This window comes from Schistosoma mansoni, chromosome 4, assembly GCF_000237925.1.
Source record: "Schistosoma mansoni strain Puerto Rico chromosome 4, complete genome".
NCBI lineage: Eukaryota > Metazoa > Platyhelminthes > Trematoda > Strigeidida > Schistosomatidae > Schistosoma > Schistosoma mansoni.
In genome coordinates, this window is record NC_031498.1 from 7,043,643 (window position 1) to 7,066,716 (window position 23,074).

The following is a 23,074-nucleotide window of genomic DNA, read 5'->3' on the forward strand; positions in this document are numbered from 1 at the left end:
TGACATGAAGTCGTATTGGAGGGTTGATATTTCCGAATGCATTAGATTCATTATATTGTTCGACTGGGATTCAGTACTATTGGTAATAGCTATCTCACTCTGGATATCACTGAACCTCGTAAAGATGATGTAAAATATTTACACCAATTTCTCGTCCAAATGATTTTCGAATATCAAATTATCACCGAACTTGAATAGAATGAATTTGACAATTTATAACAATTTATAAGGCATAGAACAATTTTCAACGAACTCCGTAATAATGGTTGATTGACTAAAAAAACTTTTGTTCCGTTTATTTCATTCAAATAATGTAGTTACTTATTTTGAATGCCGACTTCATAAGTGACAAAAATAATAGCTTCATATTTCAAATGGCTTGTTTCATAAGTGTTGGAAAATCTTGTAAAACCTATTTGATTTCTTTTCTCAAGCAGATGATTAAAACAAAGACAACAAACATAATCGCAATCAAACAATATAGAACTGTGAAAACATCTTCAAATGGATCTATTTCGGCTTAATTTGATGAGACAAAATTTTTTTTCATAAAATGAAGTCTTGATCTACAGACAATCATTCTTATATTTTTATAAATTTGTTAATTAATTGTTGCGAACTGAGAAAAAGATTGAGAATAAAAATGAACGGAATATGTTCATTAAAATTTGACACATTTAATAATACAATTCGTTCGTCATATTAGCCGGACAAATGAATAGATATTCTTTCTTTTATCATTTGTCTCTTTGGACAATTAAAAAGAAACACTTTTTTATAAACTGCTGTAAATGTTGTTTGCTTAGTATCATGTAAATTGTGACTCATTAGCTTTAACACCGTGCGAATATGAAGTATACGCAAATGATATTGTTATATCTTGTAATCCTTGTTCCCTGTTAATACATCAAGCGATACGATCGCCAACAAGAGTCACCGACTTATTGACCGGATCATAGACGCATAAACCAGTAGGAGCAGCCTAGAATTTTTATTGGCACTTGATATAGCAGCTTTTCGCCTAACCCATCCAATTCAGTCCAGGACACAAATGTCAGCCTTCGTTATATCGAATCATAAATTTTCAAACATACTTGGTTTATATACAAGCAAATTCAGACCACATCACACCATGAAATGCAAAATAACATTTGTACATGATCAAGCCAAAAGTGCCGGTGATTGTGAGATACTGTGACTAATAAATTGAGAATAACTTGAGATTAATAAATCATATAACAATAACCAATAAATCAACTAAAAGCTTATAATAAGAGGAATACAAATATATATAGTTTAGTAAGCAAAGATAGTTAGTGGTTAGCAGTGGAATCCAGGACCCGCGTTTCGTCCTATTTGGGACTCGTCAGCTGGATGTACCTGCATCTCAGAGTTGATGTTCACTCTGGAACTCGAACCCAGTACCTTATTAAAAGTTTAACAATAAGAATATGTGTACAATAATAATTCATAGACAGTTCTCAAAAGTTACCCATAATTTAATTTTCGTTAGGATATAACGGATACATATATAGTCTTATGATAACAATGTTGCATAGTTTGCTTCATTCGTTGACTAAGAAAATTTAGGCATATTGTGTTTTATTAGGTTAATCAAGTATGAAATAAAACTGACTAACTAATATTGACAACTTGACATCATAAAATAAGCATCCTATAATTTTTTACTCTAAATTCCTAATTGAAAATATCTACACTTATCATCATATATGTAGCGTACCAATATGTAACAAAATATCATGGATTAATTTTTTTCTGAAAATATTAAAGTTTTTTTTATTTTGTTTATATTTACGAATATAATGAATTAGATAAAACCTTCAGTGTTAGATGTTGGAAAACGTATCTCTGTCATAAGATGAAAAATAATAATAAATTTTATTTTCAATAATAGTCTTCTAATCCTTTTTAATCAAATGAATAACAATTCTTGATGACAGTAATATAAGATTACTATCCAGATAATATTTGATTATATCAAACAAAGTGGCTATCAGGACTCAGTAGCTGAGCGGATAACGCGATGGCGTTTGAAGCGAAAAGTACTGGGTTCAAGTCTCAGAGTGAACATCAACTCTGAGATGCAGGTACATCCAGCTGACGAGTCCCAAATAGGACGAAACACGCGTCCTGGATTCCACTGCTAGCCACTGTCCATCTTTGCTTATAATGCTTGTGAATTGAGGCTGTATTGAGGCAATACTCACAATATGCACATATGCCAATTAGAGACCGACCAGTTGCAGTCCTAAACATCAATGGGAAGATTCAAACAAACAATACTAAGTGAATTAAGTCAATCACTTTTTTCTAAAACATTTCAATTGCTTGCATTCTTAATAAATTGGGAATAATGTGTAAAATATTGACAAAGATTGTCTTATTCTTTTTTTTATTAAAGCTGTTGGGTTATTTCCGAATGAGGTTCCTTTAAATCGTGGACAGACACCTGATTTTGATGATGAAGATATTATCGTCTCTGATTTAACATGTATTGGAATAGTAGGAATTGAAGATCCTGTAAGACCAGAGGTTCCTGCAGCTATACGAAAGTGTCAACGTGCCGGGATCACTGTACGTATGGTAACCGGTGATAATGTTAACACAGCAAGATCGATAGCTGCTAAATGTGGTATTCTTAAGCCAGGTGATAACTATATTGTGTTAGAAGGAAAAGAATTCAATGCTCGTGTACGTGATCCACGTACAAATCGTGTTAGACAAGATCTTATGGATCAAGTATGGCCACAGTTAAGAGTTCTTGCACGTTCCTCACCACAGGATAAATATACCTTAGTAAGTGGAATTATAGACAGTCATATTTCAACTCGTCGTGAAGTTGTTGCTGTAACTGGAGATGGTACAAATGATGGACCTGCATTGAAGAAGGCTGATGTTGGTTTCGCTATGGGTATAGCAGGAACAGATGTTGCAAAAGAAGCTTCAGATATTATATTAACGGACGATAACTTTACAAGTATCGTTAAAGCCGTCATGTGGGGAAGAAATGTATATGATTCTATTTCAAAGTTTCTTCAATTTCAACTAACTGTCAACATGGTCGCTATTATTGTTGCATTTGTCGGTGCATGTCTAATAACTGTAAGTTAAAGAAGAAATAATTTTTATTTAGATATAATCTATGTTGTATCAGTGATATATTGTTTTTATACACTATTAAATTGGCATTTATTGGAACCTTCATTGATCATTAACAAAGATAATAAATAATCTATATAAGTTTCCTTTCAATAATTTCCAAAGAAAAAGAATTGATGATTTGAATTACTCGTGGCATATTTCTAGCTAACTTCAAATTATTGTATAAAAAGTTTACATCTAGAATATAACCTAAGATGAAATTTAATTCTTTTGGCCTTATTCAAATTAATTAATTTATAAGGTTACAGATATGAAAAATAGAATCAAATGTAACTACATCGTAAATTAAATTAGGAAATCATTCGATATTCAATTTTAAGATGTAATTTTGAAAAGAAAGAAAAAATTGAACACTTTGAACTCATATTCAAAGATATTTTAGAAAAAAAATTGATATCTTGACAAATTAGTGAAATATTTAAAATCATCATCAATGGTGCATAATGAAGGAATATAACCTATGTTTAAGATACATATACATATATGCTGATCAAACAACGTTGAAATGGTAGTTTTATTGTTCAGTTTCATCCAAGGAATTTACTTAAATTTAGGCAAATTAAATTATAAGAAGTATTTATACAAGATATCATTTAAGTGAAACGTAATCCAGAGGTATAATCTGAAATTGTGATACGTAGTAGTAGTAGTCTTGAAAAGTCGAAATAATGTATAAACATTTACTAAGAAAAAATTCACTTCAACGTTACCAAGACTGTTTTGATTTTAATAGTTGAATTCATGAGTTGATGTAAGCTAGATCACCACTGAAAATGCGAAAGTACTAAACGCCCATTTCGTCCTAGCATGGGGCTCCTCAGCAGTATACAAACCCTTACGTGGGGCTCAAACCCAGGACATTCGGTCTCATACGGGAACGCTCAACCTCCAAACCACTGAGCTGACATCCAACGGTATTAAATTCTAACTTCAATCGATCCATGATCTCACTCAACAAATCATCCATTGTCTCAGGTAGAAACCTGTCTCATGAATTCAAGTATTAAAATCACTACAATTCCCACAAACCGCCATACTAACAATATTGTTGTAATTAAATATTTGAATATTTGATACTATCCTCTGCAGCATATTGAGCAATACTTGACTTACTTAGAATGATATACGTGTAAGTTACCATTTGTTGTTTGTAAACTTCAGCTAGTCACTCATTTTTAGTGTGATGTAGAAGTATAAGTGGCATCACAAGACAAAATCTTATGACTCATGGAGTTTATTGTATTATCTTGAAGATTTTGAATCATAAATACAGAGTTCAGTGTAGAAAAAAAATAAAATGTTTAATAGAACCTTGTATCCAATTTTTCGGGTTTAAAAAACAAGATTTTAAAATTCCATAAATTTTGATTGTTGTCATGTTACTTGCATATGATAGAAGGAGCTAAAAACAGTTAAAAATGATATGCATTGAAAAGCAGTACTAACCTTGGAATAATAAAAAAATTGATTGTACTGCAGAAGATACTACACTTAGAAACGTCATGACAACCTAATATATCATAAAACATGGTAAACGAATATTTTGCATCAAAGAAAAAAGCCAATAACAAATCCGTTTTGTAAAGAAATCGAAAAAACTATGTAATCAAGAAAGACGAAGTGAATACCATCATTAAAATAGGTTTGTCAGGTTTATATCATCCTAAATATTAGGAGACGAGAGTATCAAGTTCATATAAAAGCTTCTTAGAGATTCCAGCCAAATTACCGAAATTATTTAAAATGAGAGTAGCCCATAAACATATAAAATTGTCACATTATTCTGAAAATTAAAAGATACGTTGAAATGAAAAAAGTTATTATTGTAGAATCAGCTATAACAGTCAGTAACTTCATTTTGTGTCCACATGATTAAGCATTGATAATTATCTTCTTCCATATCAGTATACCAAGATATTTGTAAAATGTAATTGAAATGTGAAACATACAAATCGTGAATGTGCGAGACACAAAATGGATCAATGACACTTCAGAGGTTGAACAGTTGACTCACTTAAAGTCGTTAGATATATCAACACAGTCTTCATTTATTATCGAAGCAGAAGAATAGTTAACAACTATACACCCATAGAATACATTGAAAATAAATCAGTACTAGTATAATTAGTATTTCAATTATATGAAATCCTAAATCGATAGGAAAAGCGGTAAGGCTATTAGAGAGAATTTATAATGAATATTCAAATTTCTGTTTGTCCGATGCAATTAAAAATACTGGCGGAATTGAGTATACCAATTCGAATTAGGATGATTCCTCAAGTATTCTGCGCGAAATTTAAAGTACGGTGATAGATAACTTGTATGTTAATAATAACCAGATGGAAATCGACAATAGTTGATTCTTAGAATGCTCGGGATCAATAAAATGTCTATGATTTAACTAAAATGTGGGTTTGAAATAGTGCTTAAACTAGATGAAAAAACATACTTATTCATAGGGAAGACTGTGTATTAAAGAGGTTGATTTGATTTAATGCGTAGTCAGGAGAGTTTAATGAAGTTAACTCTTTCCGTAAATCCCAACCCTAAGTTTCTAAAGTCTGTGGACAGAAGTGTTGCTAAGCATTCCATTATAATTAACGTCACTTTAATGTGAAAATCCCAACTCTGGTTTGTGAACTCAACTAAAAACTCCAGCCTTTACTTTATAGAATAGTTTGGAATAAAATGGTTAATGATTCAGATCACTTCTGTTATTCCACAGTTGTTTTTTTGCTTTCAGTTGTTAATTGTTGTGTAACTACTTAGCATTACCTGATTGGTTGACAGCTTACCCAAAGTTATCAGTATATTATACTCTTACTATTTGTGCCTATAATATAGTTGACAAAAATAATGGAAACTACCTGAATGAAAATAAAGCGATTAGAAGCTATCTCTTCAGATATATATATATATTTTTTTTGAGAGTACATACTTCTATTATTTGTGATGGTATGCATACGTACACAGAAGACTAAAAGAAATATTTTTGAGCATTACATAGAGTTGCTATCCTTATCTGGAAGCTATATTTTAGTTTTTGTGTTCATTTGAGAGTCTATTCAAACTAATTTCTTATATGGTTAAAATAAATAATTGTTTTTTATAATTACCTTTTCATTTTCCATTAAACAGGATAGCCCACTTAAAGCTGTTCAAATGTTATGGGTCAATTTAATCATGGATACTTTAGCATCATTAGCCTTGGCAACTGAAATACCCACAGAAGAGTTACTTGAACGAGCACCATATGGTAGAACAAAGCCTATTATCAGTCGTAATATGATTAAAAATATAATCGGACAGTCTGTTTATCAACTGGGTGTTATTTTCTTTCTAATATGGTTTGGTATGTCAAGCACTTGGTCATTAACTGTTGTTTAATTTTCGTAATTATGTTTATTTTTAATCTGATTAAAATAACGATACATCAAAAAAGTACTTAAACGTAAAACGCTTATTTTTTACCTATTGATTCAAGTATATTTTTGTCTGTTAAACTTTGTATTACTTAATAACTTTTAAGTAGCTAAACATCTAAATGAAATAATGCCATGAAATCTCTTTTTCGAAAAATCTTGGTTTCATTTTATAAAACAGATTGTAATACCACGTTATTGGAATAATAAATTAATGAAATTAAATATTCAGATGATTGTTGTTGAGGCACTTCGAAACTAATAACGAAAATTTCATCTGTAAGACAGATACTACCATTCGTCAAATGTATTCTAATTCTTATTATTAAATTACTTTCTGAATAAGTTAGTCATTATCATATTTTAGTAAAAAATTGCCGACGTACTTGTCCTTTATCAATTTTTGTCTGAAGTGGTTGTCTTTAAATTATGTAATAAATTGGATTAGTAGAGTTTTCTTTTTGCAGTACATTTGTTTATGAGTAGGGAAAATAAAATAGCGTATCTAGTATTTCAGGACTCCAGGCTAAGAGTAACTTATGATCAAGCCACATCATATACATCTATAAACTTTCTTCGAATCTACTACCAATCATAAGTGTTTGCATTTAGTAAATCATTTCAGGGTTATGACAATCAACCAGCCAATAGTTATGTAGTATACGATATTGAGTGGCCATCCAACATTGTCTTCAGTGAGTAGCTGCCTCACAACAGGCACGGTTGAACTCCACTGGTCACCGCTTTTCACTATAACTCCAGGAAATACTATTTTAAGGCAGTTGCTTAGTGAAGCTAATGGTGGACGGTCGCGCAATATCGTGGATTGACTTAAGCTATACATTAACACCGTTGGATGTCAGCTCAGTGGTCTAGAGTTTAAGCGTACGTGAGCGAAACAGAAGGTCCTGGGTTGGAGTCCCACGTGCGGGTTGGTGGATGAGCACCGTTGAAGAGTCCCGTATGAAGACGAAATGGCTGTCTTGTGCTCCCAGGTTTTTAATGATGGTCTAGCTTACATCGATGCATGAATCCAACTATTAAATTACTTCAACTTCCACAAACCCCCATCTGGATGTGCAATTTATTGACTTGACAAAGATTTGATTCTAACTACTTGTATAAATTTGCTTAGTACCTCAATAAATATACTTTGTTTAAGGTAACAATAATACAAGATATGATATTATTGCTCCGAAATAATAAATTTAGTGTATTTGTATAATTTGGTCGCTGATTGTGACACAATGTACAACCGACGTTAATTCACAGCATCAATTAAAAATTAATTTTGGTGTTACATTCACTTTTGTTCTTTATCTTTATTACCATTATTTTGTTTCTTGAAGCCTCTAACATTTCTGTTTTACGTATTCTTTTTATTGGCACAATGTTTTTACCTATGTACTTTTCCTCTCAGGTGAATTACTGTTAGATGTTGAAAATGGTCGTGGTTTAAGCGCTAAAGGTATAAATCGTCCAACAGAACATTTCACCGTGATATTCAATTCATTTGTTATGATGACATTATTTAATGAAATTAATGCTAGAAAAATACATGGACAACGAAATATTTTCTCTGGATTGACTAACAATTTATTATTTGTTATAATTTGGATTTCAACATTTGTGCTACAAGTAAGTGAATTCCTTCGGAAAATAAATGACAGAAAGACTAGTTTCCTTATTTATTTGTTTACTGGGACACAGTTGTATTCTTTAATTGTTAAGATAATCATTTTGAAAACTGAATTTCATATACGCACATCATTTTGATCTAAAAAGAATAATAACTACGATTGAGGACTCAATGTTGAATAATGTGGAACAGTAGTTGTAGTTTCCTATTTACATCCGAGTTTAATATCACAGTTAATGTTGCTAATATTTTTTATTTGTTCTGTCCACTTGTTGATTACTTCTTGCCGTGGTGATTCGCAATGCGAATCTTCTTGTATCTTAACACATTAGAGTCAAAACTTTTTTTAAATGCTCATCTGGAAAAAGTATAGTCTTTCATTGTTAACTGTAGATAACCGTCTGTCAGCGATGGACTGCAATAAAGCATGAAGGCTAAATATCAGTTTTTTTCATTGCGCTGGTTTTTATTTAACATCTTTAAACAGCTTTAGATGCATGCGATCCCAATACCTCTAAATAAAAAGGAATAGGCAGCTTGTTGTTTTTTACTATTTATGATTATTTGTATCAACTTTTTTTCTCAGACGTATACTGGAGTCAGAAATAATAATACTTAGTTGACAATACTACTATCAAGCATTTCAACGAAAGAAAAAAGAACACATCATATCAGTCAGTTATGGGAAATATAACACTTGACATGATAATCCATCAACTCAGCTCAGCAAGGGAAATTCCATAAGATCTATAGTAAATACATAGGAATACCAGTAATGTCTATGAGATATGTATGTCGGACGTTAATAATTACGAAAAATTTATCATGATAACCAACCATAAGCTAGCCATTTTCTTTCAATGAACTGCTCAGTTAGTCTATACTCATTTACTAATACTTTTAAACAAAAGGATGTTAGTAATTTATTACTGCATAACAGCTGAAGACACCAATCATTGTGGAATAAATTTGTTATTGATATTTCTATTACTGTAAAGTTAATGAAACTTATGCTGCATCAAAACAGTTCCCTGAAAAGCAATTCAAAATATCTAAAATTGGTTTGTCGGTTCAAATATACCTGTTTAATTCATGTTGGAAAATTTTAAAATGTTTATTACTAACTTCATAAGATAGTACACTGATAATGATTGGATGATGAAATGTTTAATGTTAAATTGTACATGAATCATGTAAATTGAGAGGATTATCAGGTTTTTCAGTATTTTGATTTACAAACATTCTAAGCATCTACAAAAGAGATCAGTTATTTGCTGACGGAAATATTAAAGTCATGTTTTGTTTTGTTTATGAATGTTTAAATTAGTTACCTGAACTAATCTCCTTTTAGTTATACTAGTTAACATTGATAAAGAGATTTACAAATAAGTAATTTATTAGATTGTTAGTTAATGTCGGTAAATCTATTGATACTGTAAACTGTCCACATGCATTACGTTATTGTTTGATTTATATAAGCTACTAATTGATTCCCTATACTCCAATTTGCCGATTGACCAGATAAGCAACGAAAATAAAGTTTCTTGTTTGCTAAAAGGTGTGTTCACGTTGAAACAAAAATAAAGGGGATTCATACAGCGTTTAAGAATTTAATTAAAAACAAAATTATTCTAATCAATATGCTCATCTAACGATACTTATTGCTTCTCTTTTACTCTGTAATCTTAGTATGTAATCTTGAACTAAATAATCTTGGGAACATATAGATCATATTGGGTAATTTTCTTTCTTATTATTCTTTACATTTTGGATTACATTTCACCACAAAATGTACATCCCATTGATAAGTATTGAAGTATATTCATATTATTAGTCTTAAAAAAAACTGGTCACATTTTAAGTTGGTTCTGGTTTCGAAAGTATTCAATGAACTCCTGAGAAAAACCTGGTAGCTGTTACGCCACGAATATTCAGAATTGCTATTACTTGATCTCCACAATACCATTGCTAATAAACAATGTATTATGTATGATTTCAGAAATGATAAAAATATTTCAATGGGTAATGTCAAAAGCCAATTCAAAATAGATTCTTTACCCATTTCTTGTCGATATGAAGAAGCCAACAGATTTGTCTAGGCCAAAAGTTTGTGAAAACCTTTTGAAACACTAATCCGATGTTCATTAATGAAAAGAATCATCATATATTTTTCTAAGTTTTAATCAGAAGCAGTAGTCTATGGGATTCTGTAAGCTTAAAGAAGGCCTTACAGCTGAACTATACATCTGATATCAGTTAAGATTAAAACATTCGAAATATTTAATTTATATTAGTAAATTGAAGACTATAATGTGTTCGTATAATTAAAGATATGCTAATATAACTTCTATCGGTTTAATGTTTCCCATTTATACATAAAGAAAAATAAACCAAATGTGTTATAACGTATGAGTGCCAGTTGTTATATCGATTGCTTGCGTGTACCCTATTTGATATATGGACGTGATGATGCCCGCCAATGAGAGAAGAGGAAGGAAGAAGGATGTAACAAAATGAAAGCTAACTTTGTTGCATACTAACAAGCTAAAAGATTTAGGAATATGTTAGGGTGATCCAGAAAACTTCTCGCAAAAGATAAGGAAGGCTCAGGAAACACTAAGAAGCATTTTATCCAATCACCGTTGACTAGACTTTTTGCAAGAAACATCATGAAAGTGAGACGTCACATGTAGAGTTTCTGATTGGCTGATTACTATACTGCTACTATGTTTAGTAGCATTCCAGAATTTTCAGGAAAACCCAAGGACTTCTAAAATACTATAAAAACCATATATTTTCTGTACATAAATGAACCTTTGGAGTAAAGTGCTCGCATATTTTGCGCCTTTTCTCTCGTGTTGAAGTTGCTGTGTAGTTTTAGCGTGGGGGTTACGAGTATAGCGTTCAATTAGCAAGACTTATCAGAATATTTTAACCGTACACAAAATAAACATGAGGTAATGTTGTTATGCAAACAATCAATTAATCTTATCGATTAGTCTTACAGTAACACAAAGAATGTGTTTAGTTATCAATTTTTTACTGTTGGAATATAAAACAGTCCTAATGTCCTATTTACACTAAATTATTCTGTTTTTTATTTAAAGTATTGGAAATAAAAGAAATTTAATTTTGCTATAATTATAAATTTTATTAAAATAATTTTCATTAAAGGTTTCACGTTTTTGCATTCGTTTTTTCTTTGTATTAGGTTATAATTATCCAGTTTGGTGGCTATGCATTCAGTACACGACCATTAGCTTTAGAACATTGGTTATGGTGTTTATTTTTTGGAATAGGCACTCTACTTTGGGGTCAGGTTGGTTAAAAGTTTTCATAGATATTATTTCTATTATTATTATCACGAGAATTGCCAAATAGTTTTTTTAATAAAAAAACTTATCAACAGTTACATGAAACATCAAATTATTCAAAATTGAAATTCAAGTCAGTAAATATCCTATTTTAAAAATAAATATAAATGTTTCATGAATTAATGGTAATAACTCTGAGATTTTATTGAGAAAATATTCAAGAAATTCTTCAACGCTGTACAGACAGTATGCTTGAATTTTCAAATGATTATTTTTAATACAGTTGAAATCATAAGTCAATTGAAGCTAGACCACCATGGAAAACCTGGGAGCACTGGACAGCCGTTTTGTCCTATTGTGGGACTTGTCAACACACTGAAGACAATGGTAGATGTGTCGCTCCATTTCGTGAATTAGTTGGAGTTAGACATTAACACCCGTTGGATGCCGGTTCAATGGTCTAGAGTTAAGCGTTCGCGTGCGAGACTGACAGGTCCTGGGTTCCAATCTCACAAGGTGGAATCGTGGATGCGCACTGCCGAAGAGTCACACAATAAGACGAAACGGCTGTCCAGTGCTTCTAGGTTTCCCATGGTGGTCTAGCTTCAAATGACTCATGATTTCAACTATATAAAATTGCTAAAATCTCCACAAAACCCCCTTCTGATTATTTTTAAATAAATTAATCAAAATGTGACAAAACAATTCATTCGGTTTTCTTTTTTCATTATTCATTACTTCTAACTCAAGGTTATTATTTCAATACCAGTATGGATAATTCCTAAGAGAAGACGTAGAATAACCAAGTCTAGACGTTTAACATTAATTGCAACACAAGATGTATTAGGAGTGGAAACAGACGGTTTAGTTACTCAAGATTCTGTACATCCACAACTTGCAGATGGTGGTGTGGTGCATCGAGCTAGTACAGGTTTTGTTAGTAAAGCGGCAAATGCCGTTGCTCGTGGTTTTGGTGCAATTTATACGCAGCCTGAAGGTGAAGAAGAAGAGGAAGATGAAGAGGAAGAAGAGGAGGAAGATGATGAAGATAGAGAGGATATTGTCGGTGCAAATCTACGTAATACTGGTCAAATATTATGGATTCGAGGTTTATCAAGATTACAAACACAGGTAAGTTTTGTTATAGTAAATAAGCTATATAATATGTCATCAAGTTAGTTAGTCTTATGCATTTAACCACTTGACAGATATATGGCTTTGCTCAAGCTGTCACATAATTATTAGCACAACCTGGGGAAATCTTAGAGAAATGAAGATGGTAACTGTATCAGTAGGAGTAAAAACCAACCTTTATATAGAAAAAAGATATAAGAATATTTTGGGACTTATGATCGAAAGGAAGACAAGGAGTTATATTGTGCATGATATAATTAAATAATTCTGATAACAAATGTTAAAAACACAACTAATTCATTAGTGAAAAGCAAAATGTTTGGTGTGTTAGATAAAATCATCTATGATCTTGTTTCAGATATCAAAAGAGCGGTGAACGTAATTTGTTTTACATTAGTAGATATGACTAATCTTCATTTTGATTATTTATTTATTACTACTCGCATATTTTGATATACGGTTATATACAAATTGAAATAAACACTTTTTACCCTATTAAGCATGTGGTTTTGTCTTGAAATAAAACTTCACTCTGTATGTCAACTTTGTTCTATTCCTCTTTTAACTTGAGAAAAATTTCAAGCATTGTTCTCAAAGTAAATGATCTAAATTTTTCCTGTAAAATGAAGGTACATGTAAATCACTTTTAGCATAAGATTTCCATCGAATAGAACAGTAACAGTACCGAAGATATGATTTACTGTATTTTAAATATTAAACTGTTTAAATAATTTCCCAGATTCTGACACCTTTCAATATTTCATCAATATCAAACTAATTTGTTTTGATACACTTCAGGTGATAACTAACAACATTAACAAATACCACATATTTTGGCATACAACCCTCTGTTTTATAGATTTAAAAACTCTATATAATCGAAATTGTCATGATATCTGATTTTCAGATTTGTAAACAAAATATACTAAAAATAAATAAGTTTATAAATAAACATTTTTATAAATAAATTTATAAATACCAACTAGGTGATCAAATCATGGAACAACTTATAAGTACGAAATCTTTCCAAGTTAATATGAATGATAATAATGTTAGTGTTTACTCTGAATTATTTTGCTTGAAGATACGATAATAAGGGGGAATTGATTGACTACTACCTTGATGACTGTATGTGTGTATTTCTATGTATGAGTAGAGAATAAAAAGAAGAAGAGGAGAGGCAATGTTGTATGTATATTCATGTTTGATTGTGACCAACTAACCCTACTGCATGAAATACGATTTAATCTGAAAAAGAGATTATTTGACAAATAATCATCTTTAAAAAAAATCAATTCTAACGACGAAATAAAAACAAACACTTCATGTACACTCAACTACACAATTAAATGTTATGTTTGTAAGCCAGTTGAGTTGTTCTGTAATTTTCTGTACTATGTATACTTGTTATATTTTGTTGTTAAATGCATGAATTTCAAAAAAACAAGGATCATATTATGAGTACACTTTATCTTCTTACTATTGTTGTTTTTCGTGTTGTTGTCTGTATGTGTTTCTTAAATGTTTATTGTACTTCGGATTGATTTGTTTAAACATGATCACTTCATTACCATAACACAAAAAAAATGAAAACTTTTTGTCAACAACTTAAGATGAATTTCATTCTTTTAAATAATTTTCATTTTGTTTACTTTTGAAATTAACACTCCTACTAATGAATATATCATTAGTAGTGGTGATGAAATTAAACAAATCAGTGTTGTTTCATATTAAATGTCGAATGGTTTCAAATGTTGTCATATTTTTTTTATTTATTGTCATTTTCTTTGTTTACATTCTAATCATTTGGATTAAATTAACAACAACAACAAAATCTTTTCAAGCCTGATGTATGTATGATGTATATATAACACTTAATAATATAAGTGAATTTTGTGCAAATAAGCATTGATTGAGTAATACAAAATTCTTATCTTAAAATTATATTGAATATATACAAAAGAAAACTAATCATCCATACTGATATTATGTAACATACTGAATGGATTCATGGATAATCATACTGAATTCATGACTGATACACAGTCTAGCATGTAAAATTATAATTGAAATAATAACAATATTTGATTGGATTAAATTGTTATAGTATTAGGATGTGTATAGATATTTTTTCTCCCAAATTATTAAAGCGTTTGTTAAAATTACTTCATGTAATAAATTTAAGTGACAGTTCTATCGGTGTCATTAAGCCCTTTTTTACTATCTAAAATCTATCCTTTGTAGTAACTTAATTTAGAGAAATATTCTGATAAGTAACCAAGTAAATTATGTGATTTATTGATGATTGTTCAATACTGGTTTTATAGAATCGGTTTTCTTAAAGTTTAAGATCAATTTTCATCATTAGTTAACTTTGTTGTTCTCACAGGTTCCCCACTTAATTTTACATGATGAAATCCTTTAAGGTGGTTGTTTTCTGACTATACTATGATTGAATTGTTAATAAAGTAAACAAAATGTACACTTTACCTATGTTCTATCTACAAATCCCGTCAATAATAATGCGGACGCGAAATGTCATCTACGAGTGTTTCGGATGTTTATATTACATAAATTCATTTTAGCAGACAAACGAAGGGATGGAAAGGGAAGAAGCCGGATGGACCTGCTCAAAGTTTTACTGATTGCAAACATTAATATAACTTAAAGTAGATAGTGCATATTGTAACTAGGTGACTGACATTGGATAAAATGAGGGTACAGACATACATTACAACACATGAGATGTGTAAGTATAGAACCACAGTAACATGAAAATAAAAGACATACTTGCTGTAAGTCAAAAGTCCTTATGAATGGAATAATTATTAGAAAGATAAAAGTGACTTAATAGTCACATTTTGAGCTATTCAAGTCTATCCAAAAGTAAAAATTTGTGCATATGATAATGTATATGTATTAATATAGAGAAACTGCTCATTCATTAATACCTTGACATCAAGATATACTAGATGAAATCAAAATAGGTTATGTTACCATTCTTCACTAAATTGGATATTTTTTAAGTCTCAAATACTTTAGATCATAACAACAAATAAAATGTTAAAACAATGTATACATAATCACTTATGATTGTTATAAAACAAATATTAGTTTATTTTACTTATTGGATTCTAGTACTACTAATACTTACATTATATTTAAATAATAATGTTTCACATCTCAAGTAACTATTCAATTTACTATTCATGGTGTCTGTTTGATACGTAAACAAAAAGGTGTATTCTCTTTATCATGCTTTTTCTCACAATTTCATAATTAAAATTATATAATAAACCTAAATCTGTTGAAATGGCATTGTAAAATTTAGTGAAGTTCATTAACTTGACAGATATTTTTTTTCTTTTTCCTGTCCTTTCTTTCTTTCATTTGTAATACCACCCCACCCCCTCCATATATATGGTTCGAATCGCACAATTCACGTAATCATGGTTTTTGAAAAAAAAAAAATGGTTTAATCACATTTGGTATACCATTTTTATATCATACAATTCATATATTTAATGTCAATTTATATGATTATGTTCGGTGTTTTTTTTTTAATATTTTTACAATCCAAACCCTGTACACCAATCCATTTTTGACCTGCATTTGAATGCTTTTTTTGTTTATCCTTTAAATAATACAATGAAAAAAAAAAACAAATTCCGATTTTTTTTTGTTATTCTTTACCTAATTCCCTATGCTTCATTTTTATTTATTCTACTTATCTTTTAATAATAATAATTTAATTTATATTTTTATTTATGACATGTTGAACCTTTCTGTTTGTTGAATTCAATCATTATTTCTGTCTTGTAATAACCTATGTTCATGAATGAATGAATCTATCTGTATACATATATATATATCCTTGCTTTTTTATATGTTTGTATGTGTAACCATTTTATCGATACTAACGGTTTAAAAATACATTAAATGTATTATATTGTCTTTTCCTGAATCCTTTTTTCTTTGTATTTTATCTCCCCTAAATTGGTAATCCGGTGCATTTATCCCTGTGTTGTATGTAAACTTTTCCCTTATTTTGCCTGATTATAAAATTGAAAAAAACACATTATTTGAAAAAAAAAATTTATTTGCATGTTTATCTAATCTGTATAATTAATCCTCAATAATTGTGAACATCTAATGTTTGACTGAATTATCCTGCACGTATCTATTCCCTTGGGTATTTGATGTGATTGTTGATAATACACATACATTATTTTATTCCCCTAAATTAGTCTGCACGTAAACCTAATTTAGATAATCGTACAGACGAATGGATTGGAAGTGTTAGACGCTTTACTTTAAGTCAACTTAATACTGAAGGTATGACACATCCTTTAGTTTTAGCAGCTCGACGTCAAAGTACATCAGTTAATCGAGGTGGATCAATTAGTGTTTCTGGTAATCTTCGTCATACAACACCACAAGATGTTCCTGAAGAGGATGAAGAACATGAATATGATGAACATTAAGATAAAAACTCTTTTATCATCACTATTAAGTGATATTCTTCTTTTGGGGTGATTTTCTTCTAAACAATTTAGATATTATATATATATACATATATACATAGACAAGAGTATTTATCATCCGGTTTTATACAAAATACAACTATAAAAATATATAAGTTTTTTTGCCAAATAAAGGTCGAAAATTAGATTGGATACTCACATCTACTAAATTATAGCTTAAAAGAACTTTAAAAATTCAACAATCAAAATGAAGAGTGTTTTTTTCTTTTTTTTAAAAAATAATTAATATTGATTAGACTCAAATAATTTACATATATATTCAACACACAATTTTCTTATACATACTGTCGTTTTTCTTCTCATCTTGAAATTCTACATTTTTCAAGTACCAAAAAAAACACATTAAATTGTTTCCACCATTGATTTTATTTTTGACTTTCCTAATCACTCACTAATTTTGATCTCAACATATATCTTTATATCATATGGATAGAAGGAATATATTTACATTTCATTTGTATCCACCCTAGTTTAATTTTATTAAAACAAAATTATTGCTACTATATGTAATATTATAATCCATAATTATCAGTCCAATGATAGACTATAATTATTTTCCTTTTTATTTCCTATCATTATTACATTTATCTATTACTACTACTACTACTAATACTACTCTCTTGATATTATTCTTATGGTTACTGATATGATTATTTTTACTGCTACAATACATCTCTTTTAATCAACTATACTGTTCAGTATCGAATGTGACCGAATGATACATCTTATCATCTGAAAATGAAAAAAAAATAGACGATACAGTATATAATCATTAATTATTCGATTTGTATCTTGGTAGTAATTTCTTATTTATTCTTCAACAAAAAAAACACTTTGGGAAAGGTTTACTTCAAGTGAATATATATATATATATATATATATATATATATTCATTGGAACAATGTCTTAGTCCATGAATTGCATTTACATTAGAATATTATCATTCCTTTGTTTCCAACATTTCTTTCTGTCGATTGTTCGATTATAGTCTTTTGAAACGATGTAAAGATAAAATATTAATAAAATAAATTGATCATTCGCTCAAGTTGATATGTAATTGACTTAATAAAAAAAATAATAAATTACTCTTAATTCATAGAGTTTATAGAGTTTGTTTTTAATATGTTCCTTTTAAGAATAATTAGTACTTTTAACTTGCGCATAGAGTATGACAAGTATCGTCCTACTCATGAGGCTGTATATATATATATATATATATATATATATATATATATGCTGAAGTAATATCAAGGTGTTACATGTTTATATCTATACACATTTTCCATTATACCACATATCCGTCATTCACCACTGAGGACAATCTTTGCTTATTCATATTTTTTTCATTTAAAGTATAGGATTCTGTCTACGTCATAAAGAATGCGTCTGTTTATTTTTCATCTTCCTAAATACATTTTAATTTTTTTTTTAATATTATGCTGCCTCATATATATTATCTTCTGATTTACTATTTAATTCATATTTCGGTAAATCTTGTTTACTCATATGGCTCAATACTTTCACAAGAAACTACTTACATTCACTGATTTTTGTATAGTTGATGTTATATAAAATCAGTTCATCTTTATTATCCCTATCATTGTAAGTGAATAACTTTCATCTTTTAGTTTATTTGAAAAACATTTAGAACAGCTTACAAAATTGTTTTTTCATACAATCAAAACAATTTGATTAGTAACAAATGATAATATAATGAGGATGAATTAACGGTAATAATAGTCATTTCCCTAAATTATCTGTTGATAGAATATTATTCTAAATAAAATATCAAAAGAAATAATAAATAAGTTATTTGTAATTATGATAGGCTTATAGTAATATGATGTAATTATGTTAGTTCATTATTTACTCATTTGAAATTAATAGCCATTAGACTTAATTCATTTATTATTTATATTATAACTAATAGTTAGTTTAGGCTAATCAGACTTGTTCTTCTTTGTTCAATATTGAAAATCGGTGATCAACTTTGATCATCTAGTCATTAGAACTTGAATTAAACAAAATAGTTTCCTTTAGCTAAAAACATGTAGACAAACTCATTTTTTATGTGTTACCATGATTATTTATATTTTAGACTTCAAGTTATTAGAATGGGGGGTTTGTGGACATTGTAGTAATTTCGATATCTGAATTCATGAGTCGAATAAAGCTAGACCATCATTGAAAACCTGAAAGTGCTGAACGGCCGTTTCGTTTTGGCATTGGACTCCTCAGTTGTACTCATCCACCAACTGGAATCAAGGACCTTCTGCCCCACGTGCGAACGCTTAATCTCTAGACCAATGAACCGGCATAACCCTATACTGATAACTACCATGTGCTCACTAGTGACTAGCTTCGAGAAGTAATTCTCGAAGTTCTAGTGAGAAGTTGTAACCAGTGGAGTCCAATCCGTGTCAGGTAGAGATAGGTATTTGCCTCAGATAATGAATGAGTGGTTGAAAAAGATCATGCATGGATTGAAGTTAGACATTAACATCGTTGGATGCGGGCTCAGTGGTCTAGAGTTTAAGCGTTTGCGTGCGAGACCGAAGGTCCAAGGTTCGAGTCTCTTGTGTCGGGTCGTGGTTGCACACTGTTGAGGATTCCCATACTTAGTCGAAGCAGCCGTTCAGTGCTTCCAGATTTTCAATGGTGGTCTTGCTTACATCGAATCATGAATTCAACTATTAAAGACTTGAAGTTAACGGCTAAATCGCTTAGTCGAGAAATGCCTAATGTGTTAGGTGAGGTTAAGGAAACATTGCGAAATATTACATAAATCATTTGATTTGACAGGGAATTTTCTTTTTTGTTTTTATTTAACAAAATGATCATTATCTCAGTGTAAAATATAACAGTACGAACTAAAGGGTAGAATAAAATATAGCATTCTGATGCTTTGGAATTTTTTTAAGTATTTAAGCTATTTAGTTTATAATCCATCAAATGTTTTACACAATACAACAATGTTTCTTTTGTTAAAGTTCAAAATCTATAGAAATTTGAATATCGGATAATGGTGGGTTACAGTATTCTTATTTCGTCCTATTTGGAACTCATCAACTGGATATATTTATGTACTGATGTTGATGCTCATATAATGACTTGAATCTAGTAACATTCACTTTAAATATTAAACACATTCTCCAATCGTATTAAACTTAATTAATAGTTATCATAGTTATTTATAATGAGTTGCAATATTTAAATTTGAAGTAATAATAGAAATGTAGGTTTAGTTATTAATTAATCAAGCTTACAATTCGAGTCCTGATCTTCATCCATTAGTATATGTATCCATATGAAGAAAAATATATTCACATATACTTAATAAAAAAACCTTCGGAAAGTAGGATATAGAAAATGTTTTACACATCCTACCTGAACATTTAAGAACTTTTCTCTTGTTTAGGCTAAACACTAATAATAATAATAATAATAATAAACCTAATGTTGATGAAAAGTCAAGTAGATCTGAAAAATCTTGATGATCAAGTATTCCACGATACTTTACATCAAGTAATCTATTGAAAAGATAAAAAACAACTTCTTTAAACGCATAAATATTGTACAATGAGGCACCAGATATATATGTGCCGCACAAATCTCATTCGATTTGTGTAAGAGCTGTGATACTGCCCAGATGCCCAAACTGAAACAAGTGGTTTTTTTAGGGGGCCACACCCGGAGCCTTTGACCTGAAGGTCTGATCCACAAGGCAGTGAAGCATCATAGGGAGATGCAGTCCCATGGTAGACATTGACCAACGATTGATTCATACGCCATTTGTTCCCTCAGAATACTGGAGCCCATGTGCACCATTTTTGGGGGATTAGGGTTTTCCAACTCCCCTAGATGGACTTTCTGTGTTCACCAACCCGGTTAAAGCGCCGGGCACTCGCTTTACGTCATCTCAATTTCCTAAAGAGCAACCTTGCCACGAGAAGGCAGTGATTAGGACTTCCCTGACAGAAGCTATATACGCGTGGCCATGTGAGCATTTCGAGAGGGAGAGCGGAATCTCTCCACTATCGGCCGTATTAGGGCATTTGGGGGCTGAAATTAACATTTATTTACAGATTAATTCATCAAATAGATTATGAAAATAGTTTACAAAGATTTATTTGATAATTTTATCATAAGCCATCCATGAATAAATCATTAATATATTTTTATGTGTTATTCTTGTTGATTTAATTCATATAAATTATATGAACATTAAGAATGTTGTTTATTTTATTTTCTTCCCTCTCTCTCTCGATTTCCTTTCTTTTTTCTGTTTTTTTTCCACCTAATTGTTGTAAATGTCGACTTGTGTTGAAATTTTGTTTGTGTATGTGTGTGTAAATGGTTTTATGTTTTGTAAACGTAATTTTGATCATGTCTCAAATTGTTTTTTTTTATTTTGTTCCGTACGGGTTTTTATTTTACTTCTGTGTAATATTGTTTGGTTTTACTTCCTCTCCATTTATAACTTTCTTCTTTCTTTACTGTCTAAATTTATCCATCTAAATCTTATCATTATTTTTGTTCATTCAATTTCATATTCTTAAAAATCTTTTAAATATGCTAATACGATTTGTAATTGTACTTCATATTTGCATATAACTAAAAAAAATAGTTGAAAGTTGTACATGCTTTTCGAGATCAAAGGGATTCAGAGGATGAACGTGCAAATATAGCAGCATTAATGCATCATCATCATCGTCAATCAAAAGATTTCTTACAACAAACATCAAAGAAAAGGAAAAAATCCCAGCAACTGTATAAGAATAATAATGACAATAATAGTAATAATTTACATAAACAATCTCATCGTTATCATCACCACCAACAGCGACAACAAAAACTACAACCAACAGATTCTACAGACTTTTCTCCTACTTTCCCAGCTACTTCAAATGAGTTGGGAGAAAAAGCTGCAGAAGAACATCCACTCTTAGTTTCAGAACAAACCGCTTATGACCAAATTATTGATGAAGAAAACTGTCATGATAGCAATGAGCATTGTGATGTCAACGATGATAATAATAATCATGGTAATACCAGTAAACAAAGACCAGATCAAGATGAGGAAAGTACACTTACTGAAGTAACAATAACGAAATTCAAACGGAATAACGATGATGAACAGTTTGAAGAAACTGTTTATCAAATTTCAAAGGAAACTACAAACAATATAATAAATCCAGATCTTGAAGAATGGATTAAATCGAGTTGGTTACATGATTCAAGTGGGCAAGAAAACATAAGCTGTACTATACCAGAATCATCATATAATATGGGAAATAATTTTCAAATACAAAACAATCCTTCAACATATACATTTGAGAGTAAGGATCTAAATACCGTTGTTGTTGGCAGAAATCAACACTCGAATCGGCCAAATAAACAGTGCAGAAGATCAAGTAAACCACCTGCTCCGCCACCTCCATTTAAACAACCATTTAGTACAGCTACCTCAGACAGCTCTGATATACTTTAAACTTTCTGTGATATACACCAATCCAACTGTTTAACCCTAAGTTTCAACTACCAATATTATTGAAAAGAACATGAGATATAATTTCATATTGTTTATATAATAAAGCATTGTTCCTCAACACATTAGTAAATAAACATATTACTTTTTACTCTACATTAAAGAAGAATTTATCTATTATTTGTAAATTAAATTTGAAGATATTGTCTACTAGAAACGCTATTCGTCTTGTAATCTCAGTAAAATCTTCATTTATATCTATGAAAATCTATACATTAATTAAGATTCTTACTTCATATATAAAATGTCATCTTAAATAATGAATCATTAATTATTTAACATCTTCCTTT

At 30.1% G+C, this 23,074-nt stretch overlaps 2 protein-coding genes across 2 annotated transcripts in view; both read left to right on the forward strand.

Annotated features, from left to right (window-relative positions):
- The window catches only part of Smp_137170 (putative plasma membrane calcium-transporting atpase), a gene marked incomplete at its 3' end in the record, with an annotated part of 139,897 nt that extends 122,721 nt beyond the window's left edge, over positions 1-17,176 (forward strand). Inside the window, exons 11-15 of the mRNA XM_018796677.1 lie at positions 2,423-3,123; positions 6,322-6,535; positions 8,026-8,243; positions 12,309-12,689; positions 16,940-17,176. Of these exons, the coding sequence (XP_018651795.1) occupies positions 2,423-3,123; positions 6,322-6,535; positions 8,026-8,243; positions 12,309-12,689; positions 16,940-17,176 (1,751 nt within the window). The remainder of the gene's footprint in view (positions 1-2,422; positions 3,124-6,321; positions 6,536-8,025; positions 8,244-12,308; positions 12,690-16,939) is intronic.
- Positions 17,177-20,698: 3,522 nt separating this feature from the next.
- On the forward strand, positions 20,699-22,727 carry Smp_137180 (hypothetical protein; the record flags this gene model as incomplete). The annotated part of the gene is made up of 2 exons (XM_018796679.1): positions 20,699-20,737; positions 22,080-22,727. 2 exons carry the CDS (start codon positions 20,699-20,701, stop codon positions 22,725-22,727), a joined length of 687 nt encoding a protein of 228 aa, XP_018651797.1.
- Between the last annotated feature and the right edge of the window lie 347 nt (positions 22,728-23,074).